Source organism: Brugia malayi (genome assembly GCF_000002995.4).
Source record: "Brugia malayi strain FR3 genome assembly, contig: Bm_v4_Chr2_contig_001, whole genome shotgun sequence".
NCBI lineage: Eukaryota > Metazoa > Nematoda > Chromadorea > Rhabditida > Onchocercidae > Brugia > Brugia malayi.
Window position 1 is genome coordinate 4,942,002 of NW_025062476.1, and position 27,208 is coordinate 4,969,209.

Consider the following 27,208-nt stretch of genomic DNA (forward strand, 5'->3'; position numbering starts at 1 on the left):
GTTCTTTTCTCATTCTCATCTTATCATTTCTGTATTCTTTATTCTTTCTTCCTTCTTTTTTTCTCTCTTTCGTTTTTCTTTTGTATGATGTTGTTGATTTCAATTTCTGTTAACATTGATAAATTTAATGGATTTATTTTGATAAAGAATCAAAGATGACGAATGAATAGATCAATATTTTAAATTTAGATTTGTTGATGTGAGTGAAATTATTCTCATTTCTTCTTCTATCTCCACTTTTTGACTTATTTATAGTTTGTGAAATTTTTTATGAAATAAGTGAAAGTTTTGTAAAAATATTAATCATTAAGAATAATGATTATTGATAGTAACGATTATAATTTAATTAATAAGACTGATATGATCATAATATAATTAGTAAAATATAACTAATAATTAACTAACAAAATGGATGTTAAGTCACTTAATTAATTTTCTTAGTAATAATTGTAATGACAATAATAATTAATATTAGTTTATCCATATCAATTTAATTAAAAATTTTAAAGTTTAAATAGTTTGTATTAATTAAAGCATTATTCTAAGAAATACATATCATACAATTTAATATAACAAAGAAAAGCAATCTTTGACTTATTTGTTATGATATTACGCATCAAATACTGTCATTCTATCATTCTCTAAATCATTAATCTTCAATTTCCAAATGTTTACATGTGAACAGAAAATGGAATAGAAAGTGAAATGATATCAAAATGTTATCATCAACATACATTGATAAGGTTCTATCATTTCATTATTCTAATAATTATTACCCATCAAGGCAAAAACCTTCTCTTTCACTTATTCATGCTATGTCCTTCTTTCTCATACCGTATACAATCGATAACAATCAGATTATTAAATTTGGAACAATAATATCTGAATGTATCACTCTCTCATCCCTCACATCAATTTTTGCAAACCTTTTTTCAAAACTTTCAAAAGAATGACTAATTTGTTCATTTCACCATCATCGCTATATATACATATATATGTGTATTATGCATGTGGTATGTGTGTGCATGTGTATGTGTGTGTGTGTGTCTGTATGTTAAGTATTATTAAGTTAAGTATTCCATCCTTATGAATTATCCTTAACATGCATTGATAAGGTTAAACTATTTATCATTATATATAATCATTACATATATATAGGCAATTATTAATAATTATTAAACAAACTTTTTCTTCTACTTATAATATGTCTATGAATTAAATTAAGTATTATTAAAATAAAGTAACAAACCATTTCTTCTACTTATGCACATAAATTATTATTCAAATAAGTTTGTATATCTGCGCAAATTCTTGATATATTATTTCATCATCTATTTGTCAGTATTTTAATTAATTAATTAATTTTAGCAAATGCAAAATCATTCACTCGGAATACTTGTTTTTCCCACTCGTCGATCGCATATTATTCTTGACAATCCATCGTTGTTACATTATGGTTCCTATAACAGGAGTAATTTCAATGACAATAAGAAATTGAATTATTTGGAAGAGAGAAGTGTTGATTCCAGGAATTTATCCAATTCTACTAAAGATAATTTACCCTTACATTATTATTTCTTCAAAATAAATTTAATTAATGCAATGAAAAAGTTAAATAAAAACCATCGAATCATATCAGTAATGTTTTAAGAAATGACACAGAGATAAAAGAAATTGTTGAGAAAAAGAAAACAAAAAGTTGTTAAAAAGTATAAGTTAAAATAGCAACAAATTAGAAATTCATTAAAAAAAGTACAATATGTAGTAAATTAAAATTGAAATTAAAAGAAAATGTGATGATACTTACTAAAAAAAAAAAAAAAAAAAAAAGAAAAATGAACCACTTAAATGGAAATTATCAAAACCATCAAAAATTATTCGAAATTTTCAAAAAATAATCACTTCAAAAAAAGTCACTGAAATCTTTTTTGATTTCAAATAATTCAAATGTTGAATTAAATTATCAATATCATAATTACATCAATAAAATTCACAATTACTTTTATTATTAAATAATACATTGAATGATTTTTATTGAATTAATTCATTCAATAGCGATCGTTAATGGAAAATAAATAATATAAGAGTGATTTTTTTTCTTTTTTTGTTTTGTTTTGTTTGAAACTTATCAAACCAATCTTTTTTTTTTTGATATGTTTAAAGTTAATAATCAATATATTTAGCTATTTCGTGAAAAAATGCATTTACTGAATTAATTATTTGTGACGATTTAATTCTCAAAACTATTTCAACAATTCTGAAATATTTTTTTTTTATTAAAATAATAACTTTTTAATTATTATGTTTTGCTTAAAAAATCGTTATCATTTATCGATATTACAAATGTAACATTTTTACATATGTTTATGTGAGAAAATTAGCAAAATTTTGTAGATAAGTAATAGAAATGAAAATAAAAATTATTCTAAAAAAAAGAAGAAAAAAAAATTTTAATCATTTTATTTTAATTTTTCTCTTAAATTTTAGATATTTGTCATCCACATAATGCTAATGAAATTGTGAAAGAAATTTTGATTGAATCGGACAATATATCATTGAACAGTGATAACAAAACACAGCAAAATTCAGAAGTAATTTTTTTTTTTTTAATTTAATAAACTTCTGCAGTGTATTTTGTAAAAATTTTTTACTTTATTCTCTTTTTCTTTCCAAATTCAATTTATCATTGATCAAAAATTATCAAATTATCATTGATTATTGGTAAATATATATTATATGATGAATAAAATATAGAAATTACACAAATAAATTTAATGGAAATTAAAAAAAATCCCTTTGACTTCTCTTTCTATTCAGTGTAACTATGAGTTTTAAGTGTAAACAACCGTTTAATATCAATAAGTATTAATTTATTGAGAATGTTTTAATTTTCTAAAATTAGAATTAGCTTATTGGAAACAATTTATGTTATTACCTTTGTTTTCTTTTCAATTTCACTTGCTTTTAATTTTCTATTAAAAAAACATCCTATAAAGAAGTAAACAGGGAAAAAAAGTATTAATGATAAGAGAGAGTTGAATGATAAATTGATTTGCTTGCAGAAAATTACATCAATATCAAACGATCTTTTGGATGATTTAAAATATTCTTCAGCCCGTGAATATGGTAAAAAAAATTTGATTATTTCATTTCAAAGTCTTTTCAAATTCCCCTTATAATCTAACTATGCTAAGAAAAAAAGTGATGAACTGTAATTTTTATTTTTAACAATTTTAACTATTGAAAAATTCCATTCATTACCAAAAAAAAAAAAAAAAAAAACAAATCATTAATTCACGTATATCAAAAGATAAATTTATTTCTAGAATTATTATAGATAATTTACGAAATGCATATAAAAACAAAGACAAAAGACGAGAATATGAAAAAAAATCAAATAACAATAAGACAACTATTTCGATCAGTGATCAATTGATTCAAGGTTTGTTATTTTATTTTATTTTTTTTTTTAAATTGCTAACTTTTTTCATCAAAATAAAGTCTTTTTTTAAAGCTATAATAGTTTAGATAAGAGATACAAATTGCGAAAATAATTGATAATGTATGATTTTATTACTGATAAAATCAGAGATGATAAGTGATAAATCTTTACATATATTATTTTATTAGTAGGCAAAAGTAGAGAGCAAAAGTTATGCAAATTGTATATTACAATGAATTTTTGATTATAGTTTATTAAATGGCTAAGATTTATATTACATTTGTTGTAAAATATTTCGCTTATTTCTTTTTTGTACTTTATGTAATTTAGCATTTCAATCAAAATTATATCCATTATCAAAAAAAATTGAGATAGAAATTCAGTTAAATGAAATTTAGCATAAAATGCTTTTAGAATTGAAACAATTACCGAATGGTATGATGTCACTGAAAGATTATAAATTAAAACAAAAGAATTTAATAAATGAACAGCAAAAATTGGTTTGTTGTTAGAACAATTTATTTTTTGTTTAATATCTTTAATAAGAATGTTAAAATAAATTTAGTAAAAAATTTTAGTGATGAAATTTTAGTAATCTGCAAAATTCATACGTAACAAATTCAAATAAGATGCAAATATTCTAGTGTATCTTATTGTCACAATATCGTTTTTATTTATTCCAGGAATTTAGAAATAAAAAAAAAAAGGAACAAAAACAAAAGTATGATGGAATTCTGCTTAACGCATTCCAATATCACTTTAGACGAAAAGAATTTTAAAAATGTCAAGACGATTCATATTCTTTTATTGCTAAAAAAAATAATTTCGTAAAATTTTTAATTTAACTTTTAATTTTTATTTCTAAAATTACAGCTGGAAATTGATATTGAAATGATGAAAAAGGAATGTACACCAGATAAATACATTAATCAAGTACCAGAATTCATTAATGGAACAACAAAGCCGTTGCCAATATGGAAAAGGCAAATGTTAGCACGAAAAATTGCTAATGAAGATATGCAAAAGAAAGAGGAGGAATTTCGAGTTAAAATTTTTAATTTTTATTATTGAAATAAAAGCTCATAGTATTTTGTATTGAGTAGTTGAAATTAACTCTTAACATATGTTAATCAAATGAGATTAGTAATAGATATAATTTTCTTTTCTGAAACTTTTAACATTATTAATAATTAAAGAAATATTAATGAAATATCATGAGTAATTAATAAAATGAAACAAAGAGAACATAATTTATGAAATATTAGTTGATAATTAATCGATTTAAAAATTTAATTTATAAAACTATCAAATTGCAGAGAAAGTTTCATGAATGGAAAGCACAATTCTATCCAATAGGATATAAGCCAAAATGTTAAGAAAGAATGAATAAGTGATAATGATATCAATGACAATTATTATTGGTGCTGTATTTTTTAATTTTAATTTTTTTTTTTTTGCTTTTTTGAGAATGAAAATATTTTTATTTAGTGATATTACAAAATATTCTAATAAGTTTTTTTTTTTTCAAATGTATCATTTTTTTCCCTTTTTTTTAAATACTCATTTTGATGTATTATCACTATTTGTTGACTATTTTTCTTTTTAAATATCTTTTTTTTTTTCCTTTAAATATCATTTTTATTGATAATTTTTATTACTCATTTTAACAAATTTTCCTTTTTCTTTTTTTTTTTCGTTTTATTTTCAATTAAAAATTAACAAATTAATGAAAAAAAATTCTGCAGTTTACTGCACTGAATGAAGAAAAAAGTTTTTTTTTTTTTTTTTCATATACTTTATGTGTATTAATTGCTGCAATAATGGAAGATTGATAAATTAACAAATTTTTAAACTAACTTTATTGTATTATTCTACAAACTATCAATGAGAGATAATTATCAATAAGTAATAATCATAAATTTGTTCAATCCTTGTAATTAAAATGACAATACTTAAGAATACGAACAGAAATTTAATTTACTTCAATTTATCTGTTTCATTTAAAATTGAAATAATAATTTAAAATTTGCCATTAAAAAATATCTCAAAATATTTGAGAAAAGTTATTACTGCCAACATTGCATTTCACATCTTTTATCACCAGTGTTATCACTAGCATTGCAATCATTTATTTTCTAGATTTCCTATCAATTATCATATTTGTAAATCTTGCATGAAGAATTATTCGTATTTTTTATAGAAATCAGAATTTGGACAATTGATAAAAAATTGCTGACAAAAAAAAATTAATAAAGAAAAATAGTATTCTCCTAGTTTGTGATAAATTGAAATATTTTTATCTGCACTTATTTTAAGACATCTAATTGAATTATTTTCAACGAATTATTTTTAAATTTCTAAAAATTGGCGGAAAAAAAATCATCAGAAATTTTCTAATCTTTCATTATATGATCAGATTTAAGAAAAAGAAATCAATGATTGATAATGAACTGATTTTTTTGAAAATTAAAAAGTAAATTAATATGAATAAACCAAACAAACAGATAAACTTGCACAGAAATTGTCAAAAATAATAACATATGCATAATTTAAATTTGATAAATCAAATTAATTCTAAATTACATATAATTTTAATGGATGTATTTTAGACTTTAAACTATTCGAACGTTAAACAATTTTTGTTTTAAAAGATTTTTCATTAAAGCTAAAAATCATTGTAGAATGAAAAAAGTACATTTGGAACTGTCTACCTTTCTTATTGTCACCATTCTTTGCTGACAAGTTCTCCGAAGAACAAGAAAGTTGCATAACGCTCCTAGCTATGGTTAGCTTTGCTATATGTGGTCATTTTGCGCTCAGTTAATTTGCGCTTCTCCGTAATATTTTGGGAGTTTTGTGTTAGGGTTGGTAGTAGGTAAGTTTATAATATTGCTGTTGATAATTTAACTGACAAATTTTGATTATGATGAATTAGTGACAATGACTTAGTAAGATTTTCAAAAGTTTCAGCAATTATTGTGAGAAGTTAAAGAGGTGAATTTGGTTAGATTGATAAAAATGCTGGAATGTTAGGTTTATGAGTTAGATTTAAAACACATTTGTAATAAGATATTAACATTAGCTAATTTGCAAAAATTTAATTCTATCAATTGGATTTATTCGTTTTGAAATTTTTTAGACATGGGGAAGAAGCAACATCAGAAAGATAAGCTGTAAGTTGGTTTTCAATCAAATTTTATTAACTGAAAATAAATTTGGGGTAATCGTTGAATTTATTTTATATGAAGTTTAAAATTTGACAATCTCCGTATCCTTTTTTTTTGCATGGTGAAGAATTTATTTTATTCATCTTTTCAACGTAAGAATTTCTGTGCTAATATTTCTCAACCAAGCAGTTATGAAAAGCAAAAAGAAAATAATTGGAAGAAGTAGAGAGAAATTTAATGTTTTTAAAAGTACCGAATTACACAGTGACGAGATGAATTATACAAGAATGAAGGAACAGTGCAGTATTTTAATTAATTTGATTAAATTGTTTTTTATTTCTGTATTTCCAGTTGTGTTTTTTTTTTTTTTTTTCTTTCATATTATTTCTAAATAAAATGTTCTGCCTTTTTTCTACTCCAACTTTTAACTGGGAATACGAGGAACTTTTTTTCTAGGTATTTGACAACTACCGAATGGAAAGAAACTTATGGCGGTCACAAGGATGGTATATTTTTCTATAAGAAGTTGATGAATAATGAAAATGGATTGATTTACTTCAGTTGATTTCATATTGATGCTCAATGTTTGGGCGGCGTGAAATTTTACTCGAAGTTAACGTTATGATCAAAAAAAAGGAAAGGATTTCATAAATACTTTTTAATTTTAATAATATATTGAATTGGTAAAAAATTTCTATGAATATTTTAGTGTTCTCTTTAAGTTTATAAAAAAATCTTACAGATACTGGTAAGCGAATGCAACGTGCACTGTTCAAACGTTTGCCTATTACGCATTGTTCTCTATCATTACTACCGTTTGAGGATCCTGTTTGTTCACGAGATGGAATTATTTTTGACTTGACGTATGGATTAAGATTTCTATTCTTTTCTAATAATTTTCAAATATAGAATTTTTGATCAAATTCTTGTTGAAGGTAAAATTTTGCAAAATAAGCCACTCATGTTTTTTCATTCAATCACCTTTATTCCGAAGACTTTTTCTCTGCTCTATTTATTTTAGCCGTGCACAAGATTTGCATACTTCTTTGTGTTTACTTACTACTTCTAAACATTTACAAACAAACAAGTAGTGAAAAGAAGAGAAATACAAGAAAGGAAGTTCGTTTTTCCTTTGCAACTCTGTAATTTCTTGATAAAAAACTTTTCCAGACAAATTATTCCCTATCTAAAAAAGTATGGTGTTAATCCAGTAACTGGCAAAAAAATGACAGCGAAAGAATTGATTCATCTAAAATTCGACAAAGACAGTGATGGTAAAGATTATTTTTGATCATTATTTGCTTTGACTATCAGTTGAAAATAGCTTATTTTTTTGAAGTTCATATTAGGAAATGATTTGTAGTTCTTGCCATGCTTCACATCTAAGTTTTCACTAATCAATTATTGTGAGTGTGAATGTACTTTTTCATATTTATGAGAATTTCAAATCATTCAAAAGAAAGGGAAGTTACAAGGAAATAGTCATAGATGTCGCACTAATTGATATGCAAATGTTTTGCGTTTGAGTAATATTTGTTATTTATTTAATGCATTGATAATCAGCTAGAATACTTCTGTATTCTTATGCTGTAAATTTTTTTTTTTTTATATTTTAGGTAATTTTCGATGTCCAGTTACCTTTCGTGTCTTCACACCCACAAGTCATATTGTGACCATCTGTCAAACAGGAAATGTATATTCTCTTGAGGCTATCGAAGAATTAAACTTGAAACCTGGACATCTGAGAGATCTTCTGACCGATGAACCATTTCAAAGAAAGGATATCGTGACGCTGCAGGCATAGAAACTTTTAAATTCATTCCATATTTTTATGATAATGTAGCGCGTATTACTTGACATAATTGAACACGTGTGACTTACGTTTAGGTTCTCACTAAAATTATTTCCTAAGTTATTTTTTGTACTTCGAAATTTCTTGGTTAGTTCATATCAGCAAGCTGTAAGAGGTCAATCAGGTAAAGAATTAGACTCAAGTAGAAGTTATGAAAACAGTTTTGTTTAGTAAAACATTATCCATGCATTATATAGATTTCCTTAAGTTCTTATTTAAGGATCCGAATCATTTAGAAAAGTTTAACATTGAACAGTTTCATCATGTAAAATTGGATTTGAAAACGAAGTCTCAAATTGAAGCTGAAAAGAAAGCTATGGAAGATCCAAAATTTTATATCCGACGAATGAATAATGAAACTAAAGAAATTTTGGAAAAGCTAGCGAAAGAATATGTTCCATCGGTAAATTTAAGCGGTCTTTTATAACTTGAAATTGATAGTGGTTGCGCTTAATAGTTCTATGGTGCTACTGATTGGGAAATCGAGTTTAAATCTCAAGTGAGAAAAAACTTATATGTGCATTGATACTTCACAAATTTCAATTTCGATCATTTTTTTTCAAAACCAAATTCTGTTTTTAAAATCCAAAATTCATTTAGAAAATTGAAAAAACAGAAGAAGAAGAAGCAGATGAACTTAATGCAGCACATTACAGTCAAGGTCGTGTAGCTGCTGGGTTGACATCTACGATGATGGAGCCTATAACACAGCAGAAGGCAGCTGTACTTGATGCTGATACCGTCAAGTAAACAAAAGCTTTTTCAAATATTGTATTTCCTAAAATTGTGAGTGATGATAGTTTGTCGTGATTTTTACAAGTTTTAGAGACTTTCTGGAATATTAATAGTAGTGGCTTTTATCCTATACAGATATACTTCTCTCACTCTTCAGATATGCAAGAGTGAACAAGAATGGTTATGTAAGAATTATAACTAATTATGGTGCAATAAATCTTGAACTGTATTGCAAAGATGTACCAAGAGCTTGCGAAAATTTCATCAAGCATTGCAAAAATGGTTACTACAATAATACCAAGTTCCATCGAGTCATTCGGAATTTTATGGTGAATTTCAAAATCTTTATTATAAATATTGAGTTCATTATCAGATCCTTATAGTAGCACTGCGATATCATTTTCAAATTATTACTCACTGAAAAACTTTTAGGAAATAAATTATAAATTATTGGATAAAATGAAATAAATTTATACGGAAGAATTTATAATTTAGATGCAAGGAGGTGATCCAACAGGTACCGGCAAAGGGGGTGATTCCATTTGGGGAAAGCCTTTTAAAGATGAAATCATACGATCATTTAGTCATAATCAACGTGGTATATTAAGTATGGCAAATCAGGGAACGGACACGAATAAATCGCAGTTGTAAGTGTTGTGATTTTTTGAAAAATATTTCTGTTAATGTACTGTATACTTTAAGTCTAAGAAATGTTACGTACTTCATCGAATAACATTGTGAATAAACTGTTTATCCTATTACAGAATAGTTTTCAATGATACTTTTTTTAGCTTTATTACTTTCCGATCATGCAGTTACCTAGATGGTAAACATAGCATTTTTGGACGTGTCGTGGGCGGTACCGGAACATTGGCTGCTATCGAAAAGGTAGAAACTGATGAAGGCAGCCGTCCAATTGTAAGTTTTTAATTTTAGACTTGAGAGTCTTGTATATTTGAGCAGTGAAAGGTTAAATTCACTTGTTTTTCAGGCAGATGTACTTTTTCTTAACTCAGAAATTTTTGTTGACCCTTTCGAAGAGGCTGAAGCAGCGGTAGCGAAAGAAAGAGAAAATATTCGCTTAGCGAAAACTAATCAAGGAAATGGTATGAATCTAGCTCTTTCAAATTCGAGTAAGGCATTAAATTTCCAGAATTGAGAATTGTTTAGGTGAAATTGTTTTACGTTTTACGTTGCAGATGGACTGTCCTGTAATAAGTATCAAAATTTTATGCTTTGATAACTTTTTGCATGAAATAGATAAGTGGGAATCTGTAACTTCCAATTTCAGAAACAACAGTAAGTGAGCCAGCTGTAGCAACACAAATCCCAAAACCGAAGGAATATGGTACTGGTGTTGGAAAATATATAAATTTGCCAGAATTAGTTGCCGTGACAAAGCGCATGGCGGATAATGCCACCGAATTTGGCATAGCTAAAAAAACTGTTAAGCCAAATCAGATTTTTGGTGATTTTTCATCTTGGTAGAAAAAAGTGAAGCTTCCAGAGAATCTGGGAGAATAAACTGTAGATGAAATAGAATAACATATGAAATAAATTCTTACTGAAATATAGTTTTACATTACATAAGAGTTACATCCTACGAAATGTTTGCTACATAAGAAAATGTAAATAGATTTAATGCGTATAAAAAGGTTTTGCAGTCATAATTTATTCACAACGGATATACATTAGATGAAGAAAACAAAAAGAGATATATCAGAAGTTCAACTGAATGTAGAGTGCCCATAAAATTTTACGAGAGGATCAAGAAATTACACAGTCTTACCGTCGTGTGAAGCGCGCATGTATCAAATGCAATACAGGAAAGGAGCACATAACTTTCAGAGCTGTTACTTTTAGAAGAATGAAAAGAAAAAAGTGAAAAAAACGACATTGCGTGATGTGACATCACGCGAGGTACTTGATGCACTCATCTTTTTCGCCAATAAGTACTATTATGTACATAGCAAAAATTCATTTGAGAACTAATTATACATTGAAAACAATAAAATTCCAAAAGAGGAAATCTATCGTACATCAAATTATGAATATCCTTTTGTTGGCAGTTTACAGTCAGGATGCATAGTAATACTGTTATTATAGCTTTCAAAGCAATTTCTGCGTTAAAGCAAGTAGCTTTATAAAATAAATTTGGAAAAATTAGCGTAATTTATTTGGTTTATTTACTGCATAATTTCAATTAATTTTTGATTAATAATAGGAGATGTATGTCAGTAGTTTCTATCGCGACAAAAATAACCAACCTTCTAAAAGGATACTACTTAACAAATGAAAGATAAAATGATGCTTTTGCTGAACAAAATAAGCATTCCTTTATTCCTACCTATTTTATCTATTAAGCGTGCTGTATTCACTACTGGCAGGACCTTAAAAAAAGAAGCTTAAAAATCAAAAATAATATCCACTGCCGAGATTAAAAAAATTACAACACTTGCAACATGGAACTCGTACACTGTGGAGAACAATGGGAGATAAAAGCATGAAAAGTTTATGATCTGAAAAAAAAAATCTAATACACTCTCAATCCGTTATGAATGGACTTTCTAACCAAAATAAAAGCTTAGTTTTGAAAATCAAATGAAAAATAGCCTTCCCAACTGAAAAAAAAAAAAAGAAAAACAACAACAATAATAAGACAGAGTGACCGTGTATAGCAACACTTTTCGAAATAATTTCTTAAAAAATTAGTATAAGTTGAGCCAAGCATTTTTAGAAAACCAACTCAGTCAAGTGAAAATCTCAGCAAAAGTTCATTCCAGTGATATGATTAGAGCATTCTATTAAATCCCAAAAAATTACTATCTTACAATCCATCCGTGTTCTAAAGAATTTCCCGACATAACTTGATTATCAGTTTTTTCCATTTCCTCTTTCTTTTGCCGTACCCTTGCCATTTTCACTCCGATTTGAAGAGATTTCACCCCGACCGTCTAAACTAGTTTTTGCCATTTGCTTTTCCATTTCAGCCATTTCCATTTCTGCCACGCGTTTTTTAGCTTCTTCATTAGCGACTGTAATTAGCTATTTTTTTTTATTTTTTATCTTTATCTGAATAAAAATCTAATTAAAAAAAAAAAAAAAAAACACATTAAAGCTGCAATAGAGAAATTAATAGCCTTTTTTTCTAGCCTATAAATATACGAGAGTAAATTTTTTATAAATATACAAAGTTAATAAAAATCCTTCAAACCTGCCGACAAAAATTCGTCATATTCGTCGCTCACATCATCATTATCCAACATCGTGTCATTATTATCCAGTTTACGAAAGCTTTCTTCGAGAAAGGCTCGCTCTTCTTCAGTCAATGGCTGACCATCAGGGCCAATAATGAAACTGGATGAGCAAGATGGTGTTAAGCCTTGATCATTTTCTCTACGACCCTGCTGAAATACAATTTTACAATTTTATGCCAGCTTCACTTCCTCAGAAAAAAAAAATTTTTGATATTGCCTTCCGGGTACTTAATGAACAGATCAAAAAAAAATTTTTTTTGAAATCAATATAAAAATACTAATATAATAATCTTCTAAAAATTTGAAGAATAAACACTTACGTCAGTCGTTAATTTTCCTTCTTTATTAGCTGGAAAATTCCTTGCATCCCATTTGTTCTCACGCCATGTGTTCAAACTCAGTATCCGCTCCTTCACAGAACTGAAAACCAGAGCAGTTCGAGATTAGTGTACTTCAAAGGTCAAACCTATAGACCTTCACCTTTAGGTTTTCCACAGATGATGCAAAGAACACTCTGTACGAATGCGATTTAGTACGAAATAAGGAAGAGGCAAACAGCAATGAAACTGTGAAGAACTAATCATTTTCGCATCTCAAGAAAATAGCACGCTGATAAGACATTTTAGGTCACTCAATTTTAGGTTTCTTCCTAGCTCTATAAGTACTACCGACTCCAACCATGTAAATAACGACCTGTTTAGAAATTTTAGTAGCTTACATAAATGATATCAACCTGATCTATAAATTTTCGACATCACACAACTTATTATGCTTGATATTACCTCTTTTTCTAAGATTATAAATGTAGCAGTCGGTATTATTAAACCACACTATTTTACAAAAGCTTGAACATACAAGATATAAACTACATTGATAACACTATTGCTTACTCGCTGATAGCTGGATGTGCTTTAGCAATAGCATTCAACTGTGTGAGGATCTCGTTAATTTTTGAGGTTCCTTCATCAATATCCAAATAACGACCAGTAAGCTGGAATAAATTTCATGGAAGTTCCAATACATAAAAGTCACATTCAAATTGACTTTATAATTTTTATCAATACCATAATAAAAATTAACATAATTTGGGAAATGCAGTAAATTACCTTAAGCACTTCTACTACTACTTTAACTTTCGAATCATCCAAACGATCAGCTACTAAGACTTCTTTGATTTGGTCCAGTAGCGCGTTCTCAAAAGCCTGCATCTGTGAACTTTTTTTCTAAAATTCATATTGTGTTGTCGAAAAAGAATTTCATTAAAAAACAATATTAAAAAATACAAATTTTAACAGTAAATATGATAAGAAATTGTTCCATTTCTAAATCACAGCCACCAGAAATCAAAACAAAAAATCAAATTTAGGTGAAAAACAGGAAGCGATAAGGACTTCCTTTAAATATTAGTACCAATGGTGAAAAAAAATATATATTGGGAAAAAGTTAGATATGAAAAGAAAAAAAAAATATATATATATATGATAAGGCAATATTAGAATTTAAGAAAACTTACCGACTCTAGTTTGTCATAAATCTCTGCAAAAAAAAGCAAAAGATTCTTTCGTTGCTGATCACTGAGATTAGATCTTTGCTCTTCGTGGAAGCTTAATAAGCTAGCAATCATATCATCTTGGAAAGTTTGCAGGTCATGACACAAAAATGAACATAACTTTGCCAAATTGTACTGTACCGTTTGCGATGATGAAGTAAAAGCTGCCTATAAATTATAAAATCAAATTTAAGCCATACGCTGAAAATGCTCATCCTTTGTTCATGAACTCTTCACTAAATACAACAAATTCCGGTTTAATAATTTACAGAAATTTCTTAGTAAATTATATATTTCTGAATGGAGCACTATTAATTTCTATGAATCCTAATATAATACACAGAGATAAACAGTCACTTTTGAAGTCTTCGTAATGCTTCCCATATTTGTCCTCCCACCTACCTTATCTTCAAAAGAAAGACATCCCCATTTCATCAAACTACAATCATGAAAGTCCAAAATCTTCCTTTCAGTCTTGCTTTGTAGTGATCACATCATTTTGTCATTCGCCATTTCCCAAATATTATTTCCTCACACCGAAACCATCTTATTTCAATTTTAACGGAAAAAGTAGCATATGCTTACCAACTGAATAATCATTTCAACCGCTATTTTCAAAGCGTCAATTTTGAACGATGGATTGGTAGTGCGCTCTCGGATAGCATTCGACCAGGTTTCAAATTCACCTGGCTCTAATATTAGCTGCTCTAAACCGACTTGTATCTAAATTGGTAAAGTTCTAAATGTCTTGATAATTTTTAAAATACATAAAAAAAAGAGATCATGCAAATGGTTAAATGGTCAATTTGTTTCCAGCTCATGTAATTAGCAGTTTCACTAAGGAAGCTTTGAGGTAGGAAAACATTAATTAGACAAGTTTCGACCGTAAAACACTACCAATTACATTTAATAAACTTATATCATTTATATTCCTAGGACTATTTAAGACTTAAAAAACCTAGAACTACTTAAAAAATATATGTCCATTGCATTTACCTCATCCGAATAGGTAATTGCATAATAATCCTTTGCTAAATCACTCATTTCTCTCAGTAGTAACTGTTCTAGGTTATTACGTTTATATATAATTTTTCCTAATTTTATTCTGTCGTATGACTGAAAACTTAAAATTAATCCGTTCTAATTAAAATACTGCAGCATTATAGAGACAGAACTGTAAATATAAATGAATAAACAGACTCACATTATTATGCAAAAAGAAATAACATATAAACTTAATAAGCAAACCTCCTGTAACTCCTTGGCTCGTTCACTGCACAGCATTCGTTCGCAGAGAGCAGGTGAAAGGTTAGCTTGAAGTCCATAATACCCAAAGTTATTAGCATAACCTAATTCTGCACCAAGAGTTTCCGCATCATCACCATTTGCTGCTGGTGGCTCCATATATGGAGTGAACATTGGAATCTCTTGTGAAAACTACAATAACAATTACTTCCAGCATAACAGCTTACAATCATAACATTAAGATCCTAGTAATGACTATTCGAATAATCACGATTAAACTGACTGGACACAATTGATTAGAAATTATCGGAATTAGAATCAAAAATTATTAAATACGATAAATGAAATTATTGTAAATAAATTATGAAAACCAGACATGAGATTTTTCCTTTTTTTTTAAAAAAAAAGACAGAAATTAAAATTCCCAAATTACCTCTACTCCGATACTCAAGAGTTCAGTTTAATATGTTTTATGAGCAGTAAAAACTAGATGCTTAGTGGCAGAAATTATAATCAACTTATAACGACAAGAAACATCGATAACAGATCCTCATGGAATAAAATAAAACAGCCCTGTTTCTGTTTCTCGAGATTAAAAATAGGTAGAGTTTGTTGCAAAAAAGAAAAAGTAATCACAAAATTATCACCCACCAGTTGTAGGCCGTACCAGTCACAATATGCTAATCATGCACTTTCACAGTAGCGCACACAATCGTGAAAAGACTCACTTTAATGCATTCCCCCCTTCCCATGCTCTTTCCCACTCTACACCTTTTCATTTAAATTGCAGCATTACACATAATGAATTTCATTTATTTTCTCTCCGACAATATTTTTACTACTATCGATGCATACTAAAATACCAGACCCCACCAAATCTACTATTACTGATGGATTATTTTAAAAATTTTTGGTACAAATCAGTTCTGTTTGTATAAAATCACACCATAGTGAGATAAAAACACCCAAAAAAATTTCCCCGGCTGATGCAAAGCGCTCTTCTTAAACAAAGGCAATCGTAAAATGCGATAGAATAGTTCTAACGAAAATGGAGTTGATCTTCATAAATCTGTTTACTGATTTCTTATAAAAAGGAAATTCATTGAAATGAAAGAATCAGTTAATTGGGGTAATTGGAGATACTTATAGAATAATGTCGTTAAAATCAAAACCTTCTAATTCTAATACATTCGTCTTATAATATCCGTTCAGGTAAATAATATTCAATGAATATCAATTAACAGCTAGTGCTATAAATTCCAGTATTTTTTCAGACCTATCCACTAATAAAAACGCAATTTTCTCAGAAAAGAAAATCAAATTCTTCCACTCAAATCAGCATAAGAATACTGTATCAGAGTAAAAATAAAATTACTCGAGCGATTCTCGAAAGTTATTCTCTCTGTGAAATTACCTTTGAGCTCATATATTATAAAGAATTAAACCTGATTTTGCTTTACTGTCATTGCTGATGAAACCTTGAATTGAATAATCAGACAATGAGTAGATTAGAATGAACAGGTGAGATAAACCAAGTGGGACAAAAAATAAGAAACTATTGAAGGACAATCCTTCCTTTCCCTCTTTCTCGTACATCAAAAGTGAAGGAAAGGACAAAAGAGGTATGTATGCACGAAAGTGCTTTGAAAACACAAAGCAGATTGCAGAGATTTCTAGCAGAGCAGAGAATAAGGAAAATTCATAAATTTGAATTGGTAAAATGAGCTCATATTGAGTGAGAAGATCGACTCACATACTTAAATACAGCAATGAAAATGGCATGGTTATTCGGTGCGCGCTTCTCCCGCATCTCATTGCCTTGTCCCATCCAACAATCTCAGTACGCCCAATGAACCTTTCCCCTCCTTTTCCATACCAAAATCGCTTGGTTAAAAATTTCGATAAAATCACATTATCTATGCATCCCTTGAATTATGTTCATCTACCTTTTCTTTCTTATAAATAATCGTCAAACAACTGCGCAAACAGTGCACAATGATGATATCTTAGACCACAGAAAGAATAAGATAAATCATCCAACTACCACGATACCATTCATGCCTTTCCTTCTCCACTTCTCTCGGTGTCATCCCAATCATAGTAGTCTATCACATCATTCTAATGACACCATATCGATCCAAGTCAGATTTTAAAAAAGAATATGTGCTCAACGCACAGACAAACATACACAAAAACCATAAAAACAAACTCACAAACCAAGCTAAACTTTGCTTAATAGCGTAAAACTTAGCCTGGTTGGTTTGTGAGTTTGTTTTTATAGTTTTTATGTATATCTTTCTGTGGTGCTATGCATATAGAGCATTCAAATAATACTGAGATCAGTTTATAATTATAGAATTTGACCACATGCATAGCACAGTTCTACTGAACTTATATTCTCTGAGCTCCAAATCATAATTACATAAAAGGTTACAGAGTTATGATTAACCCATTTCTTACAAGTAAGTTAACTACCACAAGACCTTATTTTACATTATATTTACACCACAGTGCTGAAAAATCAGAGAATATAAGTTTTTCAAATGAGATATTTTAGTTTTGAAAAATCAACTAAAAAAAAAGAAAGAAAGAAAAAAGCAATATTTCTCGATTGAGATCAATTAATAAGATCAAATTAATATTATATTCGTTCACTTTCTCTTGACTAAATCCTTTTCTTTCGTTCTTGATTTCATGTATTTTGTGAAGGTGTGCGAAGTTGGAGAGCTTTCCGACTTTTATTCTCATTACTCTAACTAGCAAAAACTAATCAGACGATATTTACTAAAATTTTAACTAAAAAAATCTACAGTCCAGTCAAATTTCATTTCAAACAAACCTGATAATCATAAGCGTTAGCTGGACAATATCCATCGTACATTGGAGCATTTACGTAAGATGGAATATCGTGCAAATGATACTAAAAAAAATTGCTTTAAGAAAGTCGAAGGAAAAGAAATTAAAAAGCAAAATACTTATTATCATCACTGAAACCAAATTACCAATAGATTAAAACTTATCGAAGTTCAGTACAAACAACATACCGAATATGATGGGTGAAAAGGTGGAGCATTCGGATTAAGCTGGAAACTACCGTTGTGATGAGAATTTAATGGTGGTTGCTGATATGGAATTTGTGAATTCGGTGACCCATACACATCTGAAACATTGCATAATTAGTCTTTTTTATTTTTTTAATAAAGGGAAAAGTTTGACAAATTTTTATAAAAAAACAGTATACATTCCGGAAATGAAACAGCCCCAGATATAAGTTTACAAAGCATTATATTCCAGAGAAGTGAGGAGATTGAAAGACACATTGGCAGTAATTTTGAAATAATTAGAGAACTACTAAATGTTGGTATTCTAAACAAACAATCTTATATAGATAGGTCTGAATCACATTACAGTTTGTCATAATTATTTTGTGGCTTATGGACACGTTCTTGAATTTCTCTCCAATTCATACATTATAAATAACGCTATTAAACCAAATTGTTTTGAAGTTTCTCATTAATGAAAATAATCGGATTATTTTGGTATGGAATGCTTACTAAGTACGCTTTTTCCTCTAATCACCCCTTACTTCTTTTACTGATTCTATCGTACGTTATCAGTATTTTATCACATTTGAAGAAATTTGATAACATAATGCATCACATATTATCGTCTCCAAAAATATTAATTTTATCATATCTCGAAATATATACAGTCAACCCAATGGTATCATTTAAATATCTCCCTCACATATAGCGTACTATGATATACAGAACATATAAAATGATACAGTGTATAGAACATACCGGAAGAGATCGAATTCAACATTGAGTTGGTGTAGGGCGGACGCGTATTTTGTTGCTGAGATGCTGGATTTGAAGGTGGAATATTATGTTTATGTGATGATGCGGTTGTGTTCGTAGTTGCCGCCCGATTGTATGATGGATGAGAATAATCGCTCATTTCCTTTGTAATTCCTGACACGAAATAACAATCTGAAAGGACCAAAATTTCTTTTCTGGAGTGAATTTTTCAATGATAAATAGTACATGTTACGAGCAAGAGAGGACACAAAGAAGAAAATAAGAGATGGGAATAATTTAACACCTATATCAAAAATGAGAAATTCTTGTGACAGTGAATTAATCATCATCGAGCAAAATAAGCCATAAAATAATAAGCTTCAATAATGAATAAGTTGTGAAACTAAAAGTTAAGAAATACACTAAAACTGATACGAAAAACAATGAAACCTAACTACTCAACTCGAGATAAGCAAGTTTAGAAGACCCAATCCCGAGCTATCCGAAGGTCACAACATATCACGCAGCCAGTCAAATATGACAATGCTATTTCCCACTTATAAACAATTTATCACTGGGCATCTACAGTTCGGATAAAACAAAGGTAGCAGAAACGTGAAATAAATACAAAGTTCAATTAGGGAAACAGTACTTCAGAATAGTTCAAAATATAATACGCAAGAGGGAGAAACAGGAAGAAGGCAGAAAAAAAGAACAACAGAGAAAACAAACAACATGCGAAGATTTAGTATCGCTTCCCTCCAATATCGATCGACATTTTAGGTAAATGACTATCATATTCTACGGATGGAAGTACATAATAAAAATATTGTACAGATAAAGACAAAAAACTTTCCTAGCTTAGATAAAGTTATTAATTTATTTATTATTTAGCAAAAATTGCTAAGATTTCAATCTTAATGATAAAATATAAATTTTTCTAGAGGAAAAAGTTAAAAAGTTCTCAAAAAAAGGAAAAGAAAAAAGATCTATCAAGGATTTAAATATCTGAGAAGCTAAGGAATATAAAAATTTTTCCTTATTAAAATCTTTTTTTTCTTCTAAATAATTTCTAGAAATATAAATCTATCAAGTGAAAAAAAAAATCAATAGTTGCTATGCTATAAAACCGAATAAAAAAGAAAGAAAAATTATATGACAATTACAATGGTAATTAGTTGTTTCTATTGTCAAAAAAAGAAAAAAAAAACAAATAATATTGGAAACAATCAATAATATAAAAATATCAAACAAAAGGAAAAACTACAACCAAATTTATAATTACTATGAATTAAAAGTTTTTCTTTTTTTTTTGAAAAAAGAAAATAAAATGAAAAAGAGAAAAAAATATTACAAATCTTTAAAAGTACCATTCATTTCATAGTAAATTTAAGTACAGCAATAAGAAATGCATCACACACTATTGCAAACGCATCAAACAATTTGCTCATTTTATAGCCCATATCAAAGGTGGTATTTGAAGACTCGGACAAAACGGAATTGTTTAGTTGGTTAGATAGAAATGACTTAGTGATGTTGTTGGACTTATTTCATTGTGAAATCAGTAATATTTACAAAAATTTGTAGTATCGCTTCGTTCCATTTCTTTTCCACTTTTTTTTTCTTTCTTTTTTTCAGTAAAATTATATGCTAAAATAATTTCTAAGAAATGAGTTGTATATTTTATCATTGTATTATTGCATTGTCAAATTTGCTAAAATTGGCTAATTTATATAAAATATATAAAGTTGAAAATATTTTAAATATCATACATTATTTGTGTGAATTAATCAGTGTCTGGAATTTTAGTCAATTTCAACGGGTTTAAACTAAAAATTTGCAGATTAAATTGAAAGTTAAACTAAAACTTTAAGGAGTTTTTTTTAGTATTTTATTCATTTATAGCTATCTGATGGTTTATGATTTTAAAATATGGCATGTTTTTGATTGACGTAAGCCTAAGTTATGCATTGAAATTTACTTTCAGAGTAACGTTTCGAAAATGGAAAGCATTGATATTAATTCGGCACATGGTCTACGTGAGGAAATCAAAGCTTTAGCCAATGAAATACAAACTCTGAAAAATATGAAAGAGAATGAAGACTTGGTATTATTAAATAGTATAGTTTTTCATTGAATCATGATATTTGCATCTTATACTGTAGCATAAATCGTAGTAATGTGAGTGTTTCGTAAGAAATTTTATTCTAGAAGACTTGGTAATGAAATGAAAAACGAAAAAACTTTAAAATCTTAGGATTGTAAGGTATGGCAAGCAGGAAGTATTTTGATAGCTTTTTCTCGTTACAGTAACGAAAGTATATTCACACTTTTCATTAAATCGAAGATACAGATTTACATCTCTCAACTACTCTCCAAATTTTTATGAATGTGGACATCTTTGTCAGAAATAATGGAAATTTATAAATGTTTGGAACTGAATGCTAATTTTGATTGTAGATTTAATGCTACGTACTTCTATAATTTCTCTGATTTTTGAAATACATCTGTAGTTCTTAATATTTTCTAGTGAATTGTTTAATTAATTAGGATTTTACATGGTTGAGTTTCTTAAATAGAGTGCAGAGAGAGGAGGAGAAAGGTATACTTCTGAAATTCTCAGAAATTCAAACGAAAGCATCATTTGTGTCTTATGTTTATTTTTCTCAAGCGAGAATTATTTTAAAAAATTCTAATGATTTTGCAATGTTTATGCATATTTGAAAATAAATTTTTACTCTTATTGATTTGTTGCCGAAATGATGTTCACTGATGGGTTACTGGTGTTAATTCAGCTACAGATTATCGATATCAATTTGGGAATTTGGGCGAAGGCATTGTAAACCATAATAATAATAATAATAATATCAACTTTCTACGATTACTAGCAAAAGAAAACTTAGATCATGAAGAATTCGTTAATAATTGTGGATCTTTTGACATGAGAGAAGCTAATGCGGAAAGATAATAATTGTTGAGTAGTACGCATTCATTATTGATGTTATCTATTGTTGGTCATTGGCTGCCTTCTTGTTCAAATTTTGTCAGATTTTTTGCTATTCGAAGAAACGGATCTATCGCTGAGGTAATAAAATGAATATCAATTCGGCAACAATTCATTTTTTTTTTTTCCGAATGAAGATTTTGGTTTTTTTTTTTAAAGGTTTTGTTTTATTTCGTAATAGCAAAATGTATTGGTGAAGACAACTTGTGTGAACTAAACTGCATCCTAAAGTATGGGATGTTGTCATATGATTTCATTTTCGAGAATTTGACCCAAAGAAATTGTCCAGAAGCTTATATAAAATATTCATTTTTATGTAGTGAGAATTTCACCATCAATAGTTTTTTATTTTTTAGGCATAAGATTTTACAAAATTTTCTATGTACATGAAATTTAGTTTTAAAAATTTAATTACCATTTAATTTTTAATCCTTAATATGAAAGGATATTTTTCTAGTTGATGAGTTTTTTTCTACCAAAATTTTCTTATAGATTAAAAGAAATATAGTGGCCATGGTTGAGAAGAAGCCTTTGGCGAACCATGAATCTCAAAGGAAATTTGAAATTCGATGTCCAAGGGGTATGTCTCTAAGTTTCTTATCTGAGGCATTGAAATTTTCCTTCCTCATCGCTTATTTTCAAGGATTTATTTTCCAGGTACTCGTGATTACGGGCCTCAAGATATGACATTGCGAAGACAAGTATTAGATGTAGTTACAGAATGCTTTAGACGCCATGGTGGTGTTACCATTGATACACCTGTGTTCGAGTTACGTGATATCTTGATGGGAAAGTATGGTGAGGAAGGTGGGAAATTAGTTTATGACTTGTCTGATCAAGGAGGTGAACTTCTTAGTCTGCGCTACGACCTCACGGTATGTTATCAATGATATTTATAACAATTTTAAGCTGAATGATATGTTTCCATCTGTCATCATTTTATGGTTCAAAATGACGCTTTTTAATGTTTTAGAATATAGGAAGTTTTTCTTATCATCTGTAGCTGATACACTCGTCCTTAAATTAAGCAGCTGCTTTTATATTTATCCTTTTGAAGTATGAATTTAGAAAGTTGAAAAAATAAATTTTTTGCCTAGGAGTTTTTCGAAAAGTTTAGTTTCAAAAATTGACCTATGATCACTTAAATTTTTTGATTGGTGAATCTTACTTTTCATTTGATATACGGAAGAAACCTACCGCTTTAATTTTAAACTCACATTAGACTTTTAAACTCTATATATTAAAGTTATGGTGTTTTAGGTACCCTTTGCTCGTTATCTTGCTATGAATAAAACCATTATGTATCTAAAACGGTATCATATTGGGAAAGTTTATCGAAGAGACAATCCTTCCAGAGGACGCTTTCGAGAATTTTATCAGTGTGTGAGTATTTTCATCTTTTAACTAAATTGAAGTTCCTTTTTAACTTAATTGGGAAATGTTTTAATCAACAAAATTTGAGGATTAATAACATTAACAAATGAAAGCCTGCTGTTTTTGACTGTAAAGTTGAAGGTTTGGTAAAATAGGGAGAGGAAAACTTTGGATTGTATGGCTACTTTGGGTTTCATCATGAGTTATTTCAAGAATTACAAAGTTTTTAAATCAAAGTATTGAAGGAACATCTTATTTTCTATGACTTTGCATTTTATCTGTTGCTGTCAATTTGTACTCAAGACTATTGTTGAAATTTTTTTCAGGATTTTGATATTGCTGGTTCTTACGACTTGATGATTCCGGAAGCCGAATTGTTAAGAATTATTAGTGAAATACTAAATGCATTAGATGTTGGTACATTTGAAATTAAAGTAAGTGGATTGAAATCTTTAATATCATTGCTCTTAATTATTAATCTTCGTCATATTATTGTTGTCTGAAATGCTATCTCAAATATGCTATGTATGATATTCTAAATTTTAGAATCTTGGCTTCTTTAATAGAAAAAATGGAATTTATGTTGAAGTTATGCACTGATTTCAATGTGCTATTGTGTTTTCAGAAGTTATATTTAGGTAAACCATAAATTACTACTTGATGGTATGTTTGCTGTTTGCGATGTACCGAAAAAGCTTTATAAAGCGGTATATTCGTCGATTGATAAATTAGACAAACTCCCGTGGGAAGATATCAAAAATGAATTGTGTAATGAGAAACATATTCATTGTGATGTAGCCAGCAAACTGGAAACATTTGTACGTTTACGAGGTTTGTTGTCTATCTTTTTCGTAATTTCAGGTTGTCTTCATAAAGCAAATGCAAAAAGAAGCTTGAAAGAGATTTTATGGAACCGAAATGCTTAGATAAAGAAACATAATTTAACAGAGGGAATTTCCATCATATTTTTTGAAGAACTATATAAAAATTTTCTATTTTGCATCTGCATATGTTTTGGCTTATCGATATTCTCTATGTAAATGTATCTACCATTCACTAATTTATTGTCACTATTCCATTCTTTCTTTAGCTGTCTATTTATATTATGGTTTTGCGCCTCAATCTTTAATTCTTCTTTGATTTCTCAGAATAGTATAATTCGAGTTTTTTTTTTTTTTTTTTTTTTTTTTTTTTCAGAACATAACAGCAGCTTAACAAATTTGGATTTATTAAACTGGTTTGAAAAAGATGAAACGACATCGCAAAATAATGATATACAAAAAGCTGTATCTGAAATGAAACAACTTTTGGAATATTGTGAGCTTTTTGGTATTCTTTCGACTATTACCATTGAACCATCATTAGCACGAGGTCTTGATTATTATACAGGAGCAATTTTTGAAGTTACTTTGAAAGGTTGGTTCTTTTTTGATTAAGTATTGATAAATAAATTTGATTTACAGCTTAATATTATGTATATATTATTATGTATAACTTAGTTTCTATTCAAAAATTCTCCTATCACAAAGCTTTACTTTGAGGAATAACTGTAAATCAACTTAATGAAATCTGATATAGAGATGATATTAAATATAGGCAGTAAAACTGCAGAATGAATTTTAGACTGTTCCGAAAAGATACAAATAGAAAATGGCGATTCCGATAAAGAAACTCGAAGTACTAATATTGGATCAGTTGCTGGTGGTGGTCGTTACGATAATTTAGTATCAATGTTTTTACCAAAACATAAAGTACCTTGCGTAGGAATTTCGCTCGGAATTGAAAGGCTTTTTACGATTATGAAAGAAAAATTAAAAGTAAGTTATTAAAATGTTGGAAGAATTTCAAAAATTTAAATGTAAATGTTCAAAAATTTTGCTAATTGGCATGTTTTTGTTGTTTAGATGGAAGATGTACGATCAAAAGATACACAAGTTCTTGTTGCTTCTGCGCAAAAGAAATTAGTAAAAGAAAGGATGAAAATTTGCCGGTTGCTTTGGGATAATAATATTAAGGTCTGTTGTTAAATAAATTTGATATTACTTCTTGTTAGTTACAGCCTACGTGTTCCATGACTCAAGATATATAAGAACACTATGAACTACATATTTCTTTTGAAAATATTATTCATGTGTTTTTTTTTTTTTTTGAATTGTAAAAATATTTCAGGCTGAAATGGCTTTGAAGGCAAATCCGAAAATGTTAGACCAAATGCAATATTGTGAAGAGCATAAAATACCGCTAGCAATAATTGTTGGTGAGCGCGAGTTGGAAGAAGGCATATTAAAACTGAGAGATGTACCTTCTCGTATCGAACAGGTATCACTTATATTACGATTCTGTTTGATTAAGTTTCAATTTCAGTTTGAAATCGAACCTTGCCTACGTGGCATGACAACTTCGCTTTTTCATATATCAATTTAATGATCAGGATGTCACTCATGATGATGATGCTGTAAACAATATTATTTTACGATTTTTTAATACCATTATGGAATTTGGAACATTCCAGGATATTCCTCGAGACAGTTTGGTAGAAGAGTTGAACAGGCGGTTGAAACATTTGCAATAATTACGAATTGATCAATTGTTTATCTTTACTCTGTTTGAAAAAATTTTCATTTTTCGGATTAGAAAAATTGATTAGCAATAGAAATTGCTCAAAATTAACCAAATTTTGTAAGTGAATTATAAATTGAGTTGTTTCTGACTTGATTTTAAGTTTTTAGCGAACAATGTTTTTAGTTTCTGAAGTTAAATGAACTAATACTATAATTCAGTAATCATACTTTGTTATCTTCTTTCATTGTTCTTTTCTTCCTAATATGTTTTTTTGAAGTGATAAAATAAAAATAAAATCTTCGCTTCCTACAATATTAGTGTAATGAATAAAAAAACAGAAGCAAAAAAAGTAATACAGTATTTCACTTTCATGCAATAATGATAAATAATTGGTGAAAATGAAATGGAAAATCTGAATGTCATCCTGTTAATCAATTTTCTCATATGAACAACTCTGAGTATATTTAGTGCGATGTATTTTTAATTCTTTACTATTCAACATTCCATGATTTATTGTACCTATGTCAACATTATTTTCAAGTGTTTTTTTTAGTAATTTGAGTAATTGTTAACATTGATATTAAACATTAAAAAACAAAAAGAAAAAAAACCAGACAGATACCATCAGTATTTGCTTTTTTCCCTCTTCTCAATTATATCATCCTAAAATGATGAAATAACAGTTAAATATTCAGGAAAGTAGTTTTCTCTCTTTTTTTTTATAGAGGAATCGTAAAGTGGATATTATATAACAAAACTGGTTTGATAAGCCGATAGTACTATTGCATGGTGTTATTTCATATAAAATTTCCTAACTGCATCAGTAAATGCTCTAATTTAAGATAAAATTATCAATTTCTTAATAACAGTCAATTGGAATTTCTATTGTTAAAATTTTAACTTTCCTTTTTATTATGAATTAATGCAAACATTACATTTTATAAAATCAATAATTTCATAAGCATAGTTTCAATTTTATGAATTTAATCAAAAAGTATTGAAGAAAAAAGTTCATTATTGTTAATTTTAATAATATTATCTTTTAGAATCATTTATACAGACTGCATTAGTCACACTGATTATCACTATGATTAGCGATTATGATAATTGCACAACGAAATATTAATAAACATTTTTCAATTTGTATTATACGTCTAATCATGGATCAGTATTTTTTTTTTATTTTTCACTTTTATTTTGATCAGATATAATAATTTCGAC

The 27,208-nt window shown here is 28.2% G+C and overlaps 4 protein-coding genes across 6 annotated transcripts; 3 read left to right on the top strand and 1 right to left on the bottom strand.

The window, feature by feature from the left end:
* Positions 1–1,371: 1,371 nt before the first annotated feature.
* Positions 1,372–4,818, top strand: Bm1298 (Uncharacterized protein; the record flags this gene model as incomplete). Its single annotated transcript, XM_043078460.1, has 7 exons — positions 1,372–1,550; positions 2,486–2,591; positions 3,063–3,126; positions 3,338–3,442; positions 3,857–3,942; positions 4,316–4,486; positions 4,759–4,818. 7 exons carry the CDS (start codon positions 1,372–1,374, stop codon positions 4,816–4,818), a joined length of 771 nt encoding a protein of 256 aa, XP_042934394.1.
* A 1,765-nt stretch (positions 4,819–6,583) lies between these two features.
* Bma-cyn-4 (cyclophilin-type peptidyl-prolyl cis-trans isomerase-4, Bmcyp-4) lies at positions 6,584–10,684 on the top strand (the record flags this gene model as incomplete). Its single annotated transcript, XM_043078461.1, has 12 exons — positions 6,584–6,615; positions 7,066–7,115; positions 7,352–7,472; positions 7,780–7,883; positions 8,226–8,395; positions 8,682–8,864; positions 9,062–9,207; positions 9,354–9,525; positions 9,692–9,843; positions 9,988–10,114; positions 10,188–10,302; positions 10,488–10,684. 12 exons carry the CDS (start codon positions 6,584–6,586, stop codon positions 10,682–10,684), a joined length of 1,569 nt encoding a protein of 522 aa, XP_042934395.1.
* Positions 10,685–12,070: 1,386 nt separating this feature from the next.
* Bma-pqn-27 (Uncharacterized protein) lies at positions 12,071–19,207 on the bottom strand (the record flags this gene model as incomplete). 2 transcript variants are annotated; one of them, XM_043078462.1, is made up of 11 exons in its annotated part: positions 12,071–12,231; positions 12,411–12,603; positions 12,774–12,873; positions 13,344–13,444; positions 13,560–13,676; positions 13,967–14,170; positions 14,588–14,725; positions 15,251–15,439; positions 18,087–18,167; positions 18,292–18,407; positions 19,051–19,207. In XM_043078462.1, 11 exons carry the CDS (start codon positions 19,205–19,207, stop codon positions 12,071–12,073), a joined length of 1,557 nt encoding a protein of 518 aa, XP_042934396.1. The 2 variants fall into 2 exon arrangements, with proteins under 2 accessions (XP_042934396.1, XP_042934397.1); XM_043078463.1 differs by lacking the exons at positions 18,087–18,167; positions 18,292–18,407; positions 19,051–19,207 and having other exon boundaries at positions 15,251–15,421.
* Positions 19,208–21,049: 1,842 nt separating this feature from the next.
* On the top strand, positions 21,050–25,997 carry Bma-hars-1 (histidyl-tRNA synthetase, putative; the record flags this gene model as incomplete). Of its 2 annotated transcripts, none has more annotated exons than XM_043078464.1 (11): positions 21,050–21,154; positions 22,544–22,631; positions 22,709–22,926; positions 23,312–23,434; positions 23,752–23,859; positions 24,064–24,256; positions 24,623–24,841; positions 25,049–25,242; positions 25,330–25,440; positions 25,595–25,744; positions 25,938–25,997. In XM_043078464.1, 11 exons carry the CDS (start codon positions 21,050–21,052, stop codon positions 25,995–25,997), a joined length of 1,569 nt encoding a protein of 522 aa, XP_042934398.1. The 2 variants fall into 2 exon arrangements, with proteins under 2 accessions (XP_042934398.1, XP_042934399.1); XM_043078465.1 differs by lacking the exon at positions 21,050–21,154 and adding an exon at positions 22,046–22,132.
* Positions 25,998–27,208: the final 1,211 nt, after the last annotated feature.